This window comes from Sycon ciliatum, chromosome 4 (genome assembly GCF_964019385.1).
Source record: "Sycon ciliatum chromosome 4, ocSycCili1.1, whole genome shotgun sequence".
Classification (NCBI taxonomy): Eukaryota; Metazoa; Porifera; class Calcarea; order Leucosolenida; family Sycettidae; genus Sycon; species Sycon ciliatum.
The window spans coordinates 27,168,904-27,183,903 of NC_088646.1; the positions used below are offsets into that span (position 1 = coordinate 27,168,904).

Sequence of the window (15,000 nt, forward strand, 5' to 3'; positions counted from 1 at the left end):
AGTCAGCAGAGCATGGCAGGATGCACTGCAAGCAATGCTCTGCAGCTGGTACGGTTTGATCACAGACTCATTGACTAACAACTTAGTCTAAGCACATGTGACGACCTGTACAATCACAGTGGGTCTCAAATGCCTGCTAGAATGCAGATACGATTATTCTGGCCGTGCGCTGTGCACAGTGTAGTGTCCAGTGTTGGTACGCCACCCCCCCCCCCCCACTCATGCATCACCGCCTAGGGGCTGTGTTCATTCATTCATTCATTCATTACTTCATTTTAAAATTAATTCATTTGTTCATTCATTCATTTTATTCATTTGTTCATTCATTCATTGTATTCATTTGTTCATTAGTTAATTCATTCATTTATTCCGAGGATTATCTATCCAAATGAAGAATATATCAGGGTTATTGTTAGTCACTACATAGCAATCACACGTGACGGTAGTCAGGTTTAGAATATACGCCTCAGTCATGTTAGAGAAATTTTTAAATCTCATTAAAATGTGTCAAGAAACAAGTCAGATCAGATTCAGTTTCGAAAGTTACGCTACACATTACACTATGCACTGTATCACATTATTGGACAACAAGTAGAGACCGTGACAAATGCAGTCAGTCAGTCAGTTCGCAGTGGTGTGATCACGCGCTTAACTTAGCTTACTTGTGCAGCGCTGGGCGAAAAGTCTGACATCAGCTGCACGGAGCGCCGATCACCGGCCCTGGCACCGGCGTTGGCACCGAGACTTTGCCCAGTGCCGCGTTTCACCGGGCCACCTACGCTAGCACTCTGTCGCAGATCCATGTGCTGTGTGTGAACAGGACAGGCGGCCATTATCATTACCATTATCAATTTCAATTATTTCATCAAGCGTTTAAAAAAAGATGTTCAAGATGAAGCTCTAGATCAATAGCTAGTGTAAGGATTAGCATTTACTGGATCAGTGAACATGTTTTAGAATTTTTACAAAGTCAGTCAGTTATACTGTGTGCGTATTCACACACACACGCACGCACGCACGCACACACACACACACACACGCATACACACACACACACACGCACGCACGCACGCACTCGTGCAAACTTACAAACATCAGCAAGCATAGCGGTGAGGTAGATCAAAACGTTAGAGTAGCATTACTTTACACAGTGGCATCAGAGTCAGTGCACGAGCAGCCAGACCAGAGGAGGGCAAGCTGCATCATGGCCATTGCCATCATCACTGCTAGGAGTAAGGCAGTGCGATGTGTAGGTTGTGGTACAAGTAGGAACGGGGGGGAATAGAGCAGTCAGGATAGAAATACAAGGCTTACCATTGACCGACGTGATGATGGAGATCTGCGGTAGGACAAACACACACAGCACACAGCACACACAGTACTCGCCACAGAAATTTGACCCTCTTTACACAATACAGAGAGCCTCGCAGTGTTCCTGCCCACATACAGCATCAAGGTGCATAGATGATTGTACACATCATGCGGGTTCCCCAGTGTATTCATTGTTGCCGCTGCACAGCGTTTGTGCGGGGCGGGGTCGGATTTCTTCGGCCCTAAATATAATATTTTGCTACTCAGCTTGCACCAATAAAAAGAAAATGTTCAAATTCCAGATAGCTAGGTGTAAAAGAAGTTTGTTGTGCACCACGTGCACATGTTTCGAAGTGGTATTACATTCGTTAGGCAGGTGTTAGAGATTCTGTACATGCTCTGTCACTACACATCAGCAACAGTAGCCAGGTACAGAGGCACTTACCCAGAGGTGATAGATTGCGATGTTGGAGTACCTGCAATCGACATTGTAGCACGTGACCTTTCCGGTGTTCTGGAGCCACTTGATGAAGATGCACTGGTTGGTTGCTGAAGCAATGGGGAGAAAGACAAACACAATAGTTGCGGCATTAGTGCTCCGGAAAAGACACACATCTACACCACACATTGTTGACTGCAGCAGTGAGATAATTATAATGTCACTGATCCAGCAACAGGACAAGACGGAACTGGAGAACAAAAGTATTAATGCTGTTACTCGGAGTTTTATGTATTACAGCAATAGACTTTAGTTCCCTTCTCTGTAACTGTACATCATGCACTGCAGTTCAAACAAGGAAGAACATTGACATTGTCGTGCTGCCACAGCGTTTCGCAAACTTACACCACGACGTTCGGCCTGCGGCAAGTACTTGGAGCGCATCTGCTCGTAGCACTCCTCCATGCGCTTGTGGAACTGGGAGAGCGCTTCGGGAGCCAGCTTCTGATGCACATCCAGACCTTCACCCAGGATAATGACCTAAGAGTTAGAACAGAGTGACACAATCACACACAGTCATTGTCACAAGCCACAGGAGCATGCAGCAATGACACGCACCAAAGATCTACCGTCAAAGATGGGATGACTCCTCAAACAAGGTACCATCTGATCAGCAAGACGAGGCATGCCGAAGAGCAAGACCACCGCATAAGCATGGTGTAGACAACATTGCAACGGCCACACTAACCTGTTCCTTGATCAAGTCCTTGATCTCGTCAATGATCAGAATGTGCTCCGGATGCTCGCGGGCATACTCCTCCGTGAAGAACAGCTGTACCAACCAAGCACATACACGCAGAGCACAGCACAATGACACACAGACACACAGTGATACACAGTGCACACTATACACTACAGAACTGAACTGTAAAGTAAGACACGCCAATACCTCACTTAGGGAAGCATAACAAACAGTACACAGGATACGGGAAACACTGTTATCTCGATGTTATCTCTATGTTATCTCTATGTTCGTCCCACAAGCACACCTCCCAGCAGGAAAAGAGTACACAAACGTCCCATCAATGTGCAGATACCCAAACAGTCGCACGTACACATGCACAGACAGACAGACAGACAGACAGACAGACAGACAGACAGACAGACACACACATGCACATACATGCACAGTGACACACACACACACACTCGCACGGGGACGTACGTTTTCATAGTTGGCCAGGCCACCCTGGACAGCGGCATCCAGGACGCCATTCAGAGCCATGCTGAGTGGGTTGAGCTGTGCCGGGTTCTTCTGAGCACGCAGTGACAGTGCACGCAGCTCCTTGTTCTTGCTGACCATCGTCTCCAAGGCATTCTCAATAGGAGAGATCTCAAGCTGCAGTGCAGACAACAACCATGCACGCCCACCCCAATACAGTGACAGAATGCGTTTAGTGACTCTTCTTACACTAAGTTAGAGTCTTGAGGTACATGTAGTACAGCAGTCCTCTAAAAGGTACAGAACTGGATGTTACAACAGTAAGGATAGTTTTGCCATGGCATCCTCTTTTGTTCAATTTAACAACTAATGCTACTAGCAGCCTCTACTTAAGAGTATGCCACCGTTTCAACAGCGCAGGCCACTGTACACGTCACCGTGCACAGTCAGGTGAATATAACACGGCCATGGAGACAGCTGCCGTCGCTGCTTAGTTCCAGTAGAGGAGCACACAACACTGGTCATTCAATGCTATTCCCAGGCTGGTGTTGCTTACTCGCTTCTCGTCGACAACCTCGCACCAGCGCAGCATGCCAGGCAGGCGAGATGCCGTCATGTACACGGTCCTCTCCACCCACATTGTCTGCAAGAACACAGCGGGAATGTTGGCCAAACAGCCAGACAGCCAGACATACACGCACAAAGGGCCAGGAACATGATCAGCTTGGATGCGCACATACTAATAAAGTACTTGAAGTAATAATACTAATTATTATTATGACCTGCTCGTACACAAAGCACACCAGCCAGTGGCAGGAGCAGTGAGAGTCACATTAGTGCCACATTCACACAATGGCACTACCGTACTCGCACGATTATTACTCCTAGGGCACTTTTTTTAAAAGTCCATCACAGATGGGGCACTATTCAAGAGAGGGCACTATTTTTTCAATGCTGGTACATTTATGCCATCCACCATAAAACAAAGAAGGCAGAGGAGGAGGGGGGGGGGGGGGGCACCATCCAAGAGAGGGCTCTAATCGCGCGAGTACGGTAGGTCCCATTGTAAAGTATAAATATTATTCTGAATCAGCATTATTGGAGCCTGCGCACGTGAAAACCTGTCTTACTATGAATCGCATGACCCCATAACATTCGAGTATGGGGGTTTCCCTGTTATGCGCAGCCTTCGGTGAAATTATATTTTGTCAAAAGTTTAGTACTATAGTCACGTGCAATGCTGCTGCGTACAGCACAGAGTAGCGGATAATCTAAGCTTCCTGCTGTTTTTTATTTGATGGAAGTGATTCTTATATTACGGACACAGTTCGTACTCGGCTTGCTGAGTGTAGTGTTTGGACACAGCTGTTGTATTGTTACGTACGCTCATCCTATATACAAGTATGCACCCAACCGCGTGCATCTGGCTTACGTGTGGTGTGCGCAGCTTACGTCATGCTCTGGTATTCGGCACACACGCATGATCACATATCGAGCATGCTGCTTCCTGAGGGTGGTTCTTATATTATTCCTTGCCATGAACACTTTGGAGTTTTGTCAGTACGTGATTGCAACTTCCCAAATATCAAAGTGGCGACGAAGATCAGTAGTATTCACGCGGAATAATGTCGGAGACGGCGAAGTCTTTGGCAGCATTTTCTCTGGAACCGGCGGAGTCCGTGGGACCACGGTGGGAAAAGTGGTTGGCCAGGCTGGAAATTTATTTGCAGGCAAATATCACGAATGACTCGAGGATAGATAGACTTCCCAAATATCAAACTGAGCTGCCAAAGTTCCAGGACATTTCATTCTGGACAAAGTATCATGAGTGCATTGCTAAATGTCACTTCACGGACCTGCTCACATACTCATGCCAAGGGATCACTTCATGGACCTGCTCACATACTCATGCCAAGGGATCACTTCATGGACCTGCTCACATACTCATGCCAAGGGATCTCGAAAGTCACTCGAGCAGTTTGATGGTCCGAAAAAGTTCCCGAAAATAAGGCATGCACTGTACTACACGAACACCACTAGCTGCGAAGCTACATGCATGTGACAATGAGCCACCTTGAGATAGCGTATTGCACTAGCTGCGAAGCTACATGCATGTGACAGTGAGCCACCTTGAGATAGCGTATTGCACTAGCTGCGAAGCTACATGCATGTGACAATGAGCCACCTTGAGATAACGTATTGCACTAGCTACGAAGCTACATGCATGTGACAATGAGCCACCTTGAGATAACGTATTGCACTAGCTGCGAAGCAACATGCATGTGACAATGAGCCACCTTGAGATAACGTATTGCGCTAGCTGCGAAGCTACATGCATGTGACGATGGGCCACCTTGAGATATTATTGCAAGTCTGCAATGCCTTGGTTTGGTTCTGTGTTAGCATAGTGTTGTAGCCAGAGGACATCATTTTTCAACAGGGATACTGACTGTACCCAATCAAGAAAGGTCTCTCGTTGCTCCGAATATTGCTGATCTAAAGTGCATCGTCCAGGAGCTCTACGTGCGGCTCACAGGAGCAGTAAGGAAGAAGGACACCGTGGAGCAACGGCGAAGCATGGCGAAGAGTGATGCCAGTCGGCGACAGGGCCAGTCAGACACAGCTCGACTTTCCTATATTACGGACGCAGTTCGCAGTCGACTGGCTGAGCTGCCAAGGCTCCAGGACATTTCACTCTGGACGAAGGATTTTGAGTGCGTCGCCAAATTTCATTTCATGGATCTGCTCACCTACCCTGTGTATGGTCGTGATAAGACGTTTGATATGGAGAGTATGAAGGGGGTGCGCTTCTCTTGGTTCTGTGGGCCAGTCTTGAGTGTTAGCAGCATGCACATAATGCTCGCAATCTGTTTCCCTCGTACCCTCAGCACATTCGAGGCGTTCTTGACTCTGTAGCCATGCTTATGGCGGCTTTACAATCTTATTCGCACTTCTGGTGTTTTGCTTTCGTATTACGGAGGCTTCGCTCTACGAAATTACGTATGAAAATCTGTATGTCGTACGCGCCGGGGAGCGAGGGCAACTTTCATACGTAAATCTCTCCGAAGGAAAGCTCTTTCCTACGTTGGGTCCTCCGTCGGACTTTTTGAAATACTTTTCGCATTTTCCGGATTTACCCATGGCAACGTTCAAGCCGCGCAAAACACAAGGTACACACACCGTACATCACGTGCAAAATATAATGGAATACGCTGCTTCAGTTCGTGGTGCATGCGGTGGGGCATGCAGCCAACGTGTCTCCAAAGCAACAAGGCATGCTTAGCAGTCGTGGAGAAATCACGTAGCGCGAATCCCAACAGCGCTGATTTTTACGTATGAAAATGACGTGCAGTTTCTACGTTATTTTCATACGTAATTCCGCAGAGCGAAACTTCCCTAGTGTCTTCCACCCAGATGTAAAAACATGTAGGTAGCTTCATTTTCTCTCAAGATAATTTCAATCCAAGTTTTTTTATTAGATTTCTAAAATAATCCCGAAAACAGTCGGCATAACATCTCAAAAGCGTACTCTGAGTCCATAACACAGGCTTTCGCTTTGTGCAGGCTCAATCAAGAGGTCCCTTATGTAGTCACTACATATGCCAACTGTGGACTATTAGTATTATGTACATGTACATGCAGCCACTCACCGCAAACTCTCCGGCTGACTTGGGGCCGCGGCGCACGGGTCGGTTCAAGACGAAGTGACTGATGTTGTTGGCAGCATAGTAGCTATACAGAAAGAGTGTGCAGTACAAAATGGGCTATCACACACAACATCAAGTACCCTTTGACCCTCTATTACCAGCCTCAGGCTTTCGATTGTACGAGTATGTGATCGAAACTTCAGGTGCCGATTTTTGCGGATGATCTTGCTCTTTCGCGTTGTTCTTTCGAGAACTCACAAACGTGTGACTTTACGTAGAACACGAAATCTAGGTAGGATGCGTACATGGAGATGCACCTCCACCCAACGAAGTATTGTCAAATTTGGACAGTGATTCATGACCGACATCATGTGCCCCACAGATGCAGGGGTTGAGTGGAGTTGGAACCAACATGGCTGTCCTGTATGGTCATGTGATATTCTGTGCTACAGCTCTATTCATCAGGGTGGGAGATTTAAAACAACAGTTGTGCTATTAGTAATACTGCATACGCTTAGCATGTCACGGTTTCTCTCTCACATCACCCACACACACACCCAACAAACGTAAAATATTGAGATATCCACCAGGCACCTGTACATGTACGTAAAAAAAAGAATACGGGTGCGTTCTTAAATCCTCTCAGAAAAGTGCGAGAAGTGTTCCTATATCCTCTCTGAATTTTAGGAGACTCTCCAAAGCTCTCCAAGCTCTCCGAACTTCAGAGGTGGTTGAAACTTGGAGATTCCCGCGTTTTGGGGTCAGCGCATGCGAACTACGGCTAAAAGCCATGCGTTGATCACGAGTGTACGACATTCCCTTTTCGCATATGCACAGTGCGTACCACATTCGTGTAAATCAAGATCGCGGCCCCTATGGTGCTTCACATACGCAAAAATCTCCGATTCTTCGACACCCGTTCCTAAATTATCCCAGTTTCTTCCGACTTCCAGGAGAGCTTTCTCCGAGAAGCTAGAGAAAAAAAGAACGCACCCAAAGAAAGAAGCAGAGTAAAACCTACTCAATGATGGAGCTGGCCACGCTCATGCCAGCAAACTTGTCCACGTCATCAGCAATGGGCTCCACCTTGGACACTTGCATGTCTGAAACCCAGGATTCAGTACCGGTCAAGGGTGTACAACACAAACGCAAACACAATGCACCGCGCAGTGGTAGTAGTATGACGTAGTGGGGCTAGGAAAGTGGACAAGTTTCAGCCGTCATCATTGCCTCTGATACGCTCTTGCCAGGTGGGTTCACTTCATACTCTGGGAGACAAGTGGACTTGCTTGTCAGAGAACATGCACTGCATACGCTACCACGCAGTATGCAAATAGTACAAGGAAGAGAAAATGGTGGCAGCGTTCAACAAAAATGCGCTAAATGGCAGGTTGTAGTGGCACACAAAATAACACGAGTCTAAGCTGCCAGGAGTGGAGGAGGATACGCATTCCTTCGATGGTATTGTATTCCTCGCCAGGTGGTGTGTTGAACGTGATCAGCTAGCGAAACAAGCAACAGCAACACAACGAAGTTAACAGACAAGTTGAGACAACCCAGTGTAGCTGGCTAACAGAACGGGTTAGAAAACAGGCATACCGTATTTCCCAGATTATAAATCGCACACCCATTTTCAGGTTTGAACCATATTTTTTCGACATATCCACTTCAGTAGTAAGTCGTGTTCGATCGTAAGTCACAATCCCTTTTTGACCTTGAATTCTAGTGTGAAAAGGTGCGACTTCAACTGTTATATTCGGGAAAATGCGGTAGCCATTTGGTTGAGTATCATCGCTGAGAACTACATTGGTACATGGAAAGCAGCCAGGGCAGTCAGATCAGCAGAGTCATAGTGCTCACCTGCGCTTTTGGGAAGTGGCTCAGCAACATCTGGTTGAACTCTCCCAGACGCTCAAAGTCTTTGCCGCGGAAGATGAACTGCTTGTTCTGTGCGCAGCATGGAAAGAAAGAAGAACGACAAGCAGACCTGAAAGACACACTATCAGCACACCTCTTCTACACTGGAACAGAAGCTGTTGTCGAAATAGCCTAATATTATGTAGACCAAAAATAGTGTTATCTAAAGAAGATGATAGTACAAACGCAAACTCATGGCTAAAATACGTTCACGGCTAGGAGTGGAAATCAGTCAGGCTAACTAACCTTTCTGCATCGTTAGGAACGTCACCACCCTCAAACATCAAGGTGTTCAATGCAGCTATCCTATCGGTGATATCGGTGGACGGGGTGAGTAAATCCCTACCCGTGTTCATGCCTCTCCATTTCCCACACTGGCAGTGCCAGGACACAATCAATTTACAGTGAAACCTGTCTAAGACGACTGCTCAAGGGACCTTCAAAATGTGGCCTCTGTGACCACGTGGTCCCCTTATCCAGGGTTATTCGACTGGAAATAGCATCCCCAGAGACTAGAGCCCATGCTACCACCACTGGAGCCTTACCCGCAAGAACGGCGGAAAGAGAGTGCCGTAGAATCCGACTCTGTAGTACTCCGCCTTGCCGCGCACCGAGTGCATGATGTCATGGTACAGCTTGGAGATGGTTTTCTGCACGCATGCATACACAACAGATTCTCAGTCAAACCTTCACATACATGAGCAAAATCCAAAACATACCTACTATTGTTGCTACTTAGCCATCTACAAAATCTACCCAGTTGGGAAACTGCATGATACAACCCCAGAAGAACAAGCCTACATTCACACGAGCACTTGCTTTTCTGGTATGATCACCAGCATGAGCTAAACAAACAATGACAAGCAAACTAATTCAGCTATCTCCTGTACACTGCTCCTGTCAGGCTGTTCCACAAGTATGACTGTAGATTGGAGTATGCCTCCCCCCCCCTCATTCCTCACCACCACACATGCACACGCACGCACGCACACACACACACACACACACACACACACACACACACACACACACACACACACACACACACACACACACACACACACACACACACACACACACACACACACACACACACACACACACACACACACACACACACACACACACACACAACAAACAAACACACACACACACACACACACAATAAGACTTACATGGATTCCGCTTAGCTGCTCGTAGTCAAACGTGATCATCTCGCATTGCAGTGCTAGCTCTTTACACAGTGGAATGGCACACTCCCACAGCTACAGCAACACAATGAACATCAGCACATGAAACATGAGATTTCAGAAATACTTTGAAGGCAAGAGCTTATACTGCTACGCACATTGTGAAGCCTATTGCTGATGGAAAGAGAGAGGAAAGACAAGAGAAGAAGCAGAGAGTGGAGTGTGTGCGCGTGTGCGTGTGTGTGTGTGTGTGTGTGTGTGTGTGTGTGTGTGTGTGTGTGTGTGTGTGTGTGTGTGTGTGTGTGTTTGCCTACTGGTCATGGTATGGTGGCACCAGCACTTGTTTTCCTCCTATAGAACATCTGATGTCTCGTTTCGGCCAAGCAATGTTGTACCATGACTTGGAACGGTAAAGAAACAAACACACATACATGTTCATTCCTCATCTCAGTCACAGGTGACTTCACACAGCGGTTACCTTGCCCTTGTCAAAGTACTCAATGATGTCTTTGAAGATGAGCTCCTTCAGTTCATACTCGCTGCGTGCCTTGGCGTACGATGGGAACTCTCCATGAGCGGACACAGGCAAGTCTTCCCACTGCGAAGCAGAAGGGAAATCAATCACACAAGCCAAGGTTACGAATACATGTAGTCCTTATGTACTTCGTCGTCACCATACCAATGACATTATCAAATAGTGAGTGCTTGACTCCTAGCAAGAGCCTGCAGCTCTTTCTTCAGCCTCTTCACCATCTTCTGACTCATCCGCAGCTCATGTTCAAATCCGACGCCTGAGCGCCATCTCCGAAGCGGAATTTCACGCTACGCCAAGTGTAACGGTGCGTGAAATCTCTCCAATACCTTTCGGTATGTGGTGGTGTTCCTGCTGCATTCTTTGGGCAAAGTGTGTGCGCAACACAGAACAATTCTCCACCAAAATGCATGAAGGTAAACTCATACGCTATTGAGACTACACACATGCGTGCTGCTGCTGCTGCCTTGCCACTTATCCTCTGAGTGCCGGCTGCCACATGTTTGCGTTCCCACACACTCACTATCTTCACGGCACAAACACACAAAGCCGCGCTCTTTGCACCAGCCATAACTCTCTTTACAAAACACTTCTCCGATTTAGCATAAATTTTACATACGAACTACAGAAGCCCCGAGCTTTCCGTAGAAACCTAATTCCATAGGGCTTTTCCCCAAACAATTTTTGGCCGGATTTCGCTAGCTGTAGAGCAGGAGGGTGGGCAGACAGGCAAGCAGACATGCACATAACCATGATTACCTTCAGAATGCTGGTGTGCAGTAGCAGGGAGAAGGCGGCCTCGCTGTAGTTCTGTGCCTGCAAGTGCAGCGACGACAGCTTGTAGATGTAGCGGATGACCATCTCCTCACGCTCCGTTTCTTGGTAGTATTGCTGAGAAGATTATAACCAGCAAACACGAACACAGATACATGCACGCACGCACACACACACACACACAGTTAGCTTGTTGCAACACCTTTCCTCACAATTGGGTTCACTAATTAATATCAAGGAGAAACTACAGTGGAGTTGGTAAGAGACTATTTGGCTGGCTACCTATGGTATACCAACTAAAGCCCCCCCCCCCCCAAAACATGCTGGACTTTACCACGACTCTACCGATACTAAACTGTCCCCATCATTGCCATGGGAAGACCACAGAAAAGGAGAAGTGAATAGCGTTTCACATAACATGAGCAGATGCTGACACGTACCAGCAAGTTGAAGATGGTCTGCATCCTGGAGATGCTGTACTCATCACCATCTTGAAGGTTCCTGCAAAGGTGGCAGAAAGACAGGCATGCATGCACACCCAAAGCAATGTATCAATCACACTAAAATTGAAGCACCAAAACCACTTCAAGCATAATAGAGTATCAAGCAGAGAACATGCTTGCAACATAATTATGTACCTGAAGTCCAGCAGTCGGCCAAGCAGCTGGGTTAGGTTCTCGACAAACTCAAGAGCGCCGGCTTGCATCAGCTCACGGTTCTTGTTACAAAGCCCGCTCAAACTTCAGACGACACGCAAAAAGAATACAGTCACAAACACAGACAAACAAACGCACAGACACACACAGACACAGACACACACACACACACACACACACACACACACACACACACACACAGACAGACAGACAGACAGACAGACAGACAAACACAGTCCAATACTCAGATTACCCAAACTGGCTAGAAAAGCAGCAAACAGCCCCCCCCCCCCCCCAAAATACAGTATAAATTCACATGCATTGTCCACATGATGACAGATTGAATGAAACCAATCCTAGTAGCTGCAATGTAGATCAACAGCATACAGTTAGAAAATGGGTGATGCAGTGCCTCTCAGTGGCAGTGATCCAGCAGTGACCCAGCAGCAGCAGCAGCATCAGTCCTGTAGCTATGCTAGTTATGCAGCAGGCATGATTGGCACCTACATAGGGTAGAGCAAGTCCATGTATGCATCGTCTCCTTTGCCAGCACCACTGACATGCACATCCAGCTTGTCAATGCACTCTGCTGAGACCTGAGAAAACAAATGCATACATTGCACACACACACATGCACACATATGCACACGCAAAAACACACACACACACGCACAAACACACACACACACGCACAAACACACACGCACGCACACACGCACACACACACACACACACACACACACACACACACACACACACGAGTGTGCATGCAGCAACACACGCATGCACGCACACAATAAGGTATTGGGACACATGCACAAGCAGGCAAGCACTGTACCAGGGTTTGCCACATGTTGCTAAGAACACTCCCTGGCTTGGTATATAGCCGGAGTGGGTGCCAATTCCTATTTCTGCCTGAAAATTTTTGGAGGCAGGGTGGACAGTTCTCTGAGGATCCTTGGAAGTCTGTCTAGCTGCTGGCATGTGGACAAACCAAACGGTGCCCCCCCCCCCCCCCCGACCTGAATTCCACTTCCAACAATATAAGATACCCGGGATGTGCAGGTGCATGCAGCCATATGTGACTGGCACATGTCGGAAATGCAGGGAGAGTGCAGGGACAATGCAGGGGCAGTGCAGGGGCAGTGCAGGGAGAGTGCAGGGGCAGTGCAGGGACAATGCCGGGACAATGCAGGGACAATGCAGGGGCAGTGCAGGGACAATGCAGGGAGAGTGCGGGGGGGGGGGGGGGGGGGGTGTTCTTACCTGCCGATAGTCTCCGGTCTGCACAAACTCACACACCATCAAGTCGTAGAAGACGGGAATAGTTCCACAGCGAATCTCTGCACAAACAACACGACAGCAACGGCAGCCAAGCAATCAGAACATAGCCAGCAGCAGCAACACCAGAAATGCCAAGGTCATTCGATGGCTGTGTGTGTGTATGTGCGCGCGTGCGCGCGCACATGCGTGTGTGAGAGAGAGGTGGAGAAGACAGGCACACACGTACCATGCTCGCGGATCAGTGACATGTCCATGAAGGGACCGACGATCCATGGCAGGAACAGCTGCTTCTGTTCAGTTGCTGGAGAACAATGAAACCAACAGAGCATAGTTCATGCATGGCCAGTACAATAGAGCTTCCACTATTCGGGCACACTGGAACCCAGCACTGTCCACAGCTCAGAATATACATGCACATACTGTTTGCATGCTAGTAAACAGTTTTTATGCCAATCAAATTGGAGCAATATTTTGAAGCTGGTGTTGTAACTCGCTTTTCTCTACCTGCTCCCAGTCCCGTGCCATCTCCACACTTGTACAAAGGGACGACGATAACTACATTTAGAAGACTATATTTGTGACAAGACGACGGAACCACAAATATACATGACGAACTCAAGACGAAGACATGATGAACTCAAGACGAAGACTGCTTTTCACACCACAGCAACACGCGCATGCACCAACATGACGTACACACGACGTACACAAAATAACGTACTACAACACTGGCTTTCGTTGAAACGTCATTTTCGTGACTCAGAGGGTTCGGGAGGGCGCCCAGTAGACAGGAGTGCCCGAATCCGGGGAGTCTAAATGAGAGAAGTGTTACTGTACAACCGTGTCATAACCGTACACTTGCCAGCAGTGATCAACATAAACTGTACAGTACAATACAAAAAAAACTACCCACGAATACTACAGCAATATGCTATGTAAATCAAGAAAGCCAAGCATTGTTATTATTATGCACACACTCATGGTCAAAGCCAATCAAAGGAGGCGAGGGTGATAATAACCAGCATGATAAGCATGCCGGCAGGTTGGATGACTATCAGGCAAGGCTTGCGTAATGTATATACATGTAGTGCGTACCCAAACTGTTCCACATGGACAGCACACGTTGACTGATGTGCAGACGCAAGTCACCGTAGCTGCAAAACGAACAGGACAGTACATACATAAACACATACATGTGCACGTATGCACACCCACATACCCATACACCAACACACCCACATGCACACATACACACACACGCACGCACGCATGCACACACACACACACACATGCGCACGCATGCACACACACACACATGCACACACGCATGCACACACGCACACATGCATGCATGCATGCATGCATGCACACACACACACACACACACACACACGCGCGCGCGCACACACACACACGACAGTGAACACCAGTTAGTGTATTCAGTTGCTATCTTCGAGGTACGATATTCTCGCCACAGCCGAAGCGAAGATAAGACTGCTCGCCTCCTCAGTCTCAATCGATGTTTAAGGTGTACAGTACCCTGACCAAGAGGATGCGGATGGTGGCCAGACCCAAACCCCGTAGTGATGAGGTTGTGTGAACTATTGTTCTATCAGAATTACCCATCGTCTATAGATAACTATAGGACGTCAGGGCAAGGAGCGAGTTTGTGTGCGGCTGGGCGTTTCGTTTGTGTGCGAGAGAGAAAGAGAGAAAGAGAGAAAGAGAGAGAGAAGAGAGAGAGAGAGAGAGAGAGAGAGAGAACTATAGAATAAGAAGACAGCAAATACCGGCAGCTTACACTGCCATCTGCTTGTTGCGCTTGGATGCGGTGAAGGTCTCCAGCTGCAGTGCTCCTTGGGTCACAAACGCTATGCAGACGTCGAAATACAATTTCCACAGCTGCAGGGCCAAACACAGAAGTAAAGGGTACACGACGGCATTAGAAAGGCAACCGACAAAAGATGCCCAAGTCATGTACTGTGCAAACCGTGCCTTTGGAAGAAGTCTGTTCTGAAATGACCATCT

At 47.6% G+C, this 15,000-nt stretch overlaps 1 protein-coding gene across 3 annotated transcripts in view; it reads right to left on the reverse strand.

The window, feature by feature from the left end:
• LOC135815375 (dedicator of cytokinesis protein 2-like) overlaps positions 1-15,000 on the reverse strand; it is a 52,760-nt gene that overhangs the window by 7,087 nt on the left and 30,673 nt on the right. For 2 of the 3 annotated variants that reach the window (XM_065328661.1, XM_065328664.1), the window contains exons 35-55: positions 14,774-14,874; positions 14,068-14,126; positions 13,199-13,273; positions 12,955-13,031; positions 12,196-12,284; positions 11,671-11,772; positions 11,473-11,533; positions 11,018-11,149; positions 10,205-10,324; positions 9,712-9,801; positions 9,082-9,186; positions 8,480-8,566; positions 8,067-8,121; positions 7,641-7,722; positions 6,623-6,704; positions 3,529-3,615; positions 2,976-3,149; positions 2,499-2,582; positions 2,156-2,290; positions 1,757-1,860; positions 1,315-1,339 (exon numbers count right to left, since the gene is read on the reverse strand). In XM_065328661.1, coding sequence (XP_065184733.1) covers positions 1,315-1,339; positions 1,757-1,860; positions 2,156-2,290; positions 2,499-2,582; positions 2,976-3,149; positions 3,529-3,615; positions 6,623-6,704; positions 7,641-7,722; positions 8,067-8,121; positions 8,480-8,566; positions 9,082-9,186; positions 9,712-9,801; positions 10,205-10,324; positions 11,018-11,149; positions 11,473-11,533; positions 11,671-11,772; positions 12,196-12,284; positions 12,955-13,031; positions 13,199-13,273; positions 14,068-14,126; positions 14,774-14,874 — 1,926 coding nt within the window. Of the gene's footprint in view, positions 1-662; positions 807-1,314; positions 1,340-1,756; positions 1,861-2,155; positions 2,291-2,498; positions 2,583-2,975; positions 3,150-3,528; positions 3,616-6,622; positions 6,705-7,640; positions 7,723-8,066; positions 8,122-8,479; positions 8,567-9,081; positions 9,187-9,711; positions 9,802-10,204; positions 10,325-11,017; positions 11,150-11,472; positions 11,534-11,670; positions 11,773-12,195; positions 12,285-12,954; positions 13,032-13,198; positions 13,274-14,067; positions 14,127-14,773; positions 14,875-15,000 lie in introns of all 3 variants that reach the window. The other variant, XM_065328663.1, reaches the window with a different exon arrangement.